The sequence below is a fragment of the Dipodomys ordii genome, unplaced genomic scaffold (genome assembly GCF_000151885.1).
Source record: "Dipodomys ordii isolate 6190 unplaced genomic scaffold, Dord_2.0 Scaffold11, whole genome shotgun sequence".
In the NCBI taxonomy this organism is placed as follows: Eukaryota; Metazoa; Chordata; class Mammalia; order Rodentia; family Heteromyidae; genus Dipodomys; species Dipodomys ordii.
The window spans coordinates 15,608,137-15,614,140 of NW_012267227.1; the positions used below are offsets into that span (position 1 = coordinate 15,608,137).

Consider the following 6,004-nt stretch of genomic DNA (forward strand, 5'->3'; position numbering starts at 1 on the left):
GCTCAAGTGGTAGAGTGCTAGCCTTGAGCTGAAGAGCTGAGGGACAGTGCCCAGGCCCAGAGTTCAGGCCCCACGACCGGACCCAAAAAAAAAAAAAAAAAAAGAACATGAGCATTGGAGGGGGTAGAGAAGGGAGGCAGGGAAACAGGAGATAATAATAACTAGAGGGTTTGTATCAACAAAGAAGGCATTCAAGGGGATCAATATTGAGGAAAAACAGCGACTTCAATTTATAGAAGGACTAGAACAGTGCTTTCCAAATTTTATTGTATATTAAAATCATCTTGAGGAAGCTGGGCACTGATGGCCCACACCTGTAATCTTAGCTACTCAGGAGGCTGAGATCTGAGGATCATGGTTCAAAGCTAGCACAGGCAGGAAAGTCTGCAAGACTCTTATCTCCAATTAAACTGAAAGTGGCTCTGTGACTCAAACTGATAGAGCCTTGAGCAAGAAATAGCTCAGGGATAATGCCCAGACCCCAAATTCAAGCCCTATGACTGACAAAAATAAATAAATAAACATATATCTTGGGGAAAGATTTTCAAATGCTATTTTTGAGGTCCATGCCATGTTGACTGAAGAATCTCTAGGGTCTGGGTTAGGTCTAGGCACCTATCTATATTTTAATAGACACCTCAGTGAGTCTGGTATACATAAAAGTTTAGAACTACAGTTTGCCTTTATTGTCCACTGAAATTCTAGGGTCTTTCCATAACCCCTAAGTGAGAAGAATCTTCTCATGTTACTATTGAGAAAACTAAGGAAGAGGCAAGTGATGTCCAAAGTGCCACCATTAGTCAGCAAGTCTAAGATGTAGCATCCTGATTTCCTCCTCCTCCTTCTCCTCCTCCTCCTTTGCCAGTCCTGGGGGCTTAAACTCAGAGCCTGGGCACTGTCCCTGAGCTTCTTTTGCTCAAAGCTAGCACCCTCCCACTTAAGCCACAGTGCCACTTCCAGCTTTTTCTCTTTATGTGATACTGAAGAATCAGACGCAGGGCTTCATGCATGCTAGGCAAGCACTCTACCACTAAGCCACATTCCCAGCCAACGTTCTGATTTCTTGTCCAGTGCTTTTTCTATCTCATTGTTTTTTCTCTTCCTTTTAGTTGTGGGGTCCTCCTCATGGATTTCGTCCTGAGCAGATTCTGCAGCTGGGCCGGCTCTTAATAGGCCTGGGAGAGCAGGAGCTGCGGGAGCTCATCCTGGTAGATTGGGGAGTACTAAGCACCCTGGGACAGATAGATGGCTGGAGCTCTGTCCAGGTAACACCTTCTCTCATTGTCACTCTCCAAACACCCCTCCCAAGACCCAGTCCTCTAAATTATCCGAAGCCCAAGGAAATTTTTTTTTTTTTCCTGTAACCCTGTCACCTCCCTGGCCATTATTCCTATTTTTTCTTTAACAATCCATACTAAGACTTCAAGGACTTTGATTTATTTGGACTGAAGCCCTAGACACATAATATTCTCTCTTGCTTCTTTTTTGTCCTATTTTTCTATCCTTCTTTTGAGGGGGATGCTCTAGACCTTCTCCATGGCATAATAATAATAAAAAGTAGCATCCCCCACTATCCTAATTCACTTCCCCATCCATTCCTTGCCCATGGTATGTCTCCTTATTCTGTGCTTCCTCCCTGTCCATCTCCACCTCAGCTCCGGGTTGTGGTCTCCAGTTTCCTCAGGCAGAGTGGTCAGCATGTGAGCCACTTGGATTTCATTCACCTGACAGCACTGGGTTACACGCTTTGTGGACTGCGGCCAGAAGAGCTACAGCATATCAACAGTTGGGAGTTTAGGTCACCTGTGGAGTGATTGTGGGTGGTGGGAGTGCTGAAATGAAGGGGAGCTCATAAGAAGGAAGCTTACTTTGAAGCCATCTCTTTCCTGTCTCATGACCGTGGTCTCTTATCACTGAAGCTGAATGTCTCTTCTTTCCTACTTCCTCCACAGCCAAGCAGCTCTATTCCTGGGACACTTGCATCTTCCCTGCTCGGAGGAACAGTTGGAGGTTCTGGCCCACCTCCTTGTGATGCCGGGCGGCTTTGGCCCAGTCAGTAACTGGGGGCCTGAGATTTTCACTGAAATTGGCACGATAGCAGGTGAGGGCATGGTGGGTGTGGGGACCACTGCTGGAGAGAATTGATGGGATTTGGTTTCCGTACCATGAGTGGATTGGATGGAGGATTGTCTTGAACTTCTGAAGGTAGAGCTCAGAGAAAGCGTTGGCTAGAGACATATTAGGGGAAGCCTGTTGTAGTATACTTTGGGAGTAGTTGAAGGAGAAGATCTATAGGGCTGTTACCTTGCAGTGCTGGGGATTAAACCCAGGGTCTTGAACAGGTTAGGCAAATGCTCTTGGCATTGAGCTGTATCCCAGCACTATAGGTTTGAAGAACAGTCTATGACATTGAGTTACATCTTGCTTCCTTCAAACAGCTGGCATTCCAGACCTGGCTCTTTCAGCACTACTGCAGGGACAGATCCAGGGCTTGACCCCTCTTGCCATTTCCGTCATCCCTGCTCCTAAGTTTGCTGTAAGTTTTGATGCAGTTATAGAAGAGCCAGGGTCCAACAGAGGCTACGTGGATACTCCAAGTCTTGTCTCCACCCCCAGGTTGTGTTCAACCCCACCCAACTATCTAGTCTCACCAGTGTTCAGGCTGTGGCTGTCACTCCTGAGCAAATGTCCTTTCTGAGTCCTGAGCAACGACAAGCAGTTGCATGGGCCCAGCATGAGGGGAAGGAGAACCTAGAACAGCTGGGTGAGTTCCCAACTGTGCACCTTGATTTTTCTATCTTGATTCAGAATCTAATCCTGACATCGGTGCTGGATAACCCTTAAATCCTACCCAGGGAGACCCCTGGAGTGAAGGGGTCTAGAGGCAGAAAACTAGTTTCCAAATATTGATGGCTCCTGGGGAGAATTTTGATGTTCTTCCCATTCTTTTTTCTTATTTTAGGTCGAAGCTCGGCCTGTGGCCTCCAGGACTGGTCACAAACTTCCTGGACACTGGCATTGACCATCAGCTTTGTTGGCCACCATCTTTGATCCTGTCTCTTCAATTCAGGGCGATTGTTGTGGGGAAGGGGACCCTTATCATGAATAAATACAAATGCAAATGCATCCTAATTATTCTCAGAAAGTTGATGAGCATTATGGATAAAATGCTAATGTTTTCCACCCACCTGAGAATCAATGTTCCTGGCATGTCATATCTGGAATCTCTTTCCAACATAAATAACCCGACTGCATTTCAATTTCCTGAAGACTTCTCCCTCCTCTTCTCACGAACAGAAATAACACAGGAACACAGGAACATAGCATAGAGTCTTTACTAGGATGGAGGTGGGGGAGTGAAGGAAGAAGGGATAGGCTCAGGGCAAGTAGAATGGGGCCACTATTAAATGAGCAGAAGTCCTGAGGATCTTGAGTCATCTTCTGGGGATGAGGAATTGATGTTTGTTGTGCAGCTAATGTTTGCTGTGGACAAGAGGTGGAGGGATGCGAATATCTTGGCCTCTTTCCAGACGCCGTTCACACTCAATCAAATAGTTTACTCCATCGATGACCAGTTGTACCAGCTCCACCTAAAGGATACTAATCCTTGGTGTCTGCACACTTCCAATTGCCTCCCTGTTCACCCTGATTTTCCTTTCAGAATCTATTACATTCCTGAGGCTCACTCACTATACCATTGCAACCCCCACAAACCTGTACTTTTCCTCAGCTTCATCCCTTAGGATCTCACCTCTGACTTGCCAAGTCGATCCAAATTAGAGATGTCAAAGACACTGCCTGTGGCAGCAGTGTCAACCCCTCCAGTGCCACGTTTTTGGAGTCTCAGATTCTCCAGGATCTTAGGAAAGCGGCTATCCTAGAGGGGAGGTAGGGATCAGAGGCAGGGGAATTAGAGGCAGAGACTTTTCCTTCCCACCTGCCCAGAGCTTTTGCCCCTTTAGTCACAATTATGTCTGGCTCCTCTCAAAGTGCTTACTCCCCCCACCCCCTCCAGCTACAAACCTCCTAACTCACACACAGTCCTCTCTAACCCCAGGTCCTTTACTTTGCTTAGCAGCGGCAGTTTGATGTGCACTCCTGCCCGAAGTCCAGTGCCCAGGTTAGATGGACAGGTCAAGATGTATCCCAATCGCTCATTCCACATGAACTCCCAGCCACGTTCTTGGATCAGCCGCTCCACCTGGTCCACAAAGGTTCTGTTAGTGAAAAAGCAGGACTATGGCCCCTCCCTTAGCTAAACCCAGAGGAACTCTAAAAATACTGCTAGTACTGGAAACTTGGCTTTTTTCTGTAAAACAGTTAGATAATTTTTATTATCATCATGTATGTAAGGTAACTTTGATGTTGCCAAATTATGATGCACTTATGTGCACAGTTATAAGATTACAGAAAATCCCTTTTTTTGCATACTAGGGTTTAAACTCAGGGCCTTGTGATCACTTAGCTGGTGATCTAGCACTTGAATCACACCTCCATCCTGGCTTTTTGCTAGTTATTTCTGCCTGGGCTGGCTCTGAATCAAAATTCTCCATATCTCAGCCTCCTGAGTAGTTAGGATTATGGGCAAGATCCTCAAGCATCCAGCTGAGATTGTGGAAAATTATCTTGTGTGTAGAAGGAAAGAAACTTGAAGGAGTGATGCATTAGAATGATCTAGGGAGATGAACAGAGGTACAAACTGAACTGAGAAAATACTGATTATTCCATCGGTTTTTTATGCATCAATTTTCTCTGCTAATGAGCAGAGGGTACTTGCAGACAGAAACAAAGATGTAAGCTTTGTAACAGGAAGAGGCAAGAGAGCCTTCTGTTAGCCATGGCAGAAACACATAAGAAAGCAGAGAAAATAGAGCAAAAGAGCCAGATTCATAGAGATAAAGGGTTTGGAGGCATGGCTCAGTGGGCAGAGTGATAGCAAATGAGCAAAAGTGTCAGGTACTGAATTCAAGTCCTAGTCTCAGACCCCAATCAAAAAATAAAAAAGAGACATAGGAACATGTAAAGAGCAAGAGAAAGCATGGATAGGATGGTCTTGCTTTATTTACTTCATCATCCTAATCATGATAATTACTAGAACTGAAGAGACAGGATCTGCCCGAGCAATCAACATGAAGACCACTAAATAAGCAAAGAGGACCCTGTTTATTCTTAAGAAAGAATCATGACATGAGAGATTCTTAAGTGATGAGTGTGGGAAAGCCCTTCCATCAAAAATAATAACAAAAGGGGCTGGGAAGGTGGCTCAGTGGTAGAGTGCTTGCCTTGTATGCATGAGGCCCTGGGTTCAATTCCTCAGCACCACATAAGCAAAAAGGAAAAAAAAGCCATAAGAGGCACTGTGGCTCAAGTGGTAGAGCACTAGCCTTGAGCTGAAGAGCTGAGGGACAGCGCCCAGGCCCAGAGTTCAGGCCCCATGATCGGACCCAAAAAAAAAAGTAACACAAGCTGGGCCCTGGTAGCTCATGCCTGTAATCCTAGCTACTCAGGAGGCTGAGATCTGAGGATCAAGGTTCAAAACCAGCCCAGACAGGAAAGTCGGCGAGATTCTTATCTCCAATTAATCACAGGAAAAGTCAGAAGCAACGCTGTGGCTCAAGTGGTAGAGTGCTAGCCTTGTGCAGAAGAGCTCAGGGACCATGCCTAGGCCCAGAGTTCAAGCCCCAGGACTGTCAAAAAAATAATAACACTGGCTGGGAACCAGTGGTATACACCTGTAATTCTAGCTATCCAGGAAGCTGGGATCTAGAGTATCACAGTTGAGGCCAGCCAAAACCTAATATGCACTAGACTCCATCTCCAAAATAACCAGCGTAAAACCTAAGCTGAAGGTATGGGTAAAGTAGAGAAGGGAACCCATAGCTAGTACTTACTGAGCACATACTATGGATCAATTAATTTACCTGCATTATTTAATCCATATTAAAACCTAAAATGCAGGCAAATCTCATTATCTCAATTTTACTGAATAGAAAACTGAGTTATA

The 6,004-nt window shown here is 45.5% G+C and overlaps 2 protein-coding genes across 2 annotated transcripts in view; one reads left to right on the forward strand and one right to left on the reverse strand.

Moving 5' to 3' along the window:
• Positions 1-3,132, forward strand: part of Strc (stereocilin) — a 27,607-nt gene extending 24,475 nt beyond the window's left edge. The window contains exons 20-25 of the mRNA XM_013009980.1: positions 1,110-1,265; positions 1,656-1,798; positions 1,953-2,101; positions 2,439-2,536; positions 2,617-2,764; positions 2,963-3,132. Of these exons, the coding sequence (XP_012865434.1) occupies positions 1,110-1,265; positions 1,656-1,798; positions 1,953-2,101; positions 2,439-2,536; positions 2,617-2,764; positions 2,963-3,051 (783 nt within the window). The 3' untranslated portion in view covers positions 3,052-3,132. The remainder of the gene's footprint in view (positions 1-1,109; positions 1,266-1,655; positions 1,799-1,952; positions 2,102-2,438; positions 2,537-2,616; positions 2,765-2,962) is intronic.
• Positions 3,133-3,317: 185 nt separating this feature from the next.
• On the reverse strand, positions 3,318-5,428 carry LOC105981075 (creatine kinase U-type, mitochondrial-like). Its single transcript, XM_013010075.1, has 4 exons — positions 5,425-5,428; positions 4,067-4,219; positions 3,752-3,877; positions 3,318-3,590 (listed from the first exon to the last, which is right to left on the reverse strand). The coding sequence occupies exons 2-4, from the start codon at positions 4,163-4,165 to the stop codon at positions 3,474-3,476; spliced, it is 342 nt and encodes a 113-aa protein (XP_012865529.1). The 5' UTR covers positions 4,166-4,219; positions 5,425-5,428; the 3' UTR covers positions 3,318-3,473.
• Positions 5,429-6,004: the final 576 nt, after the last annotated feature.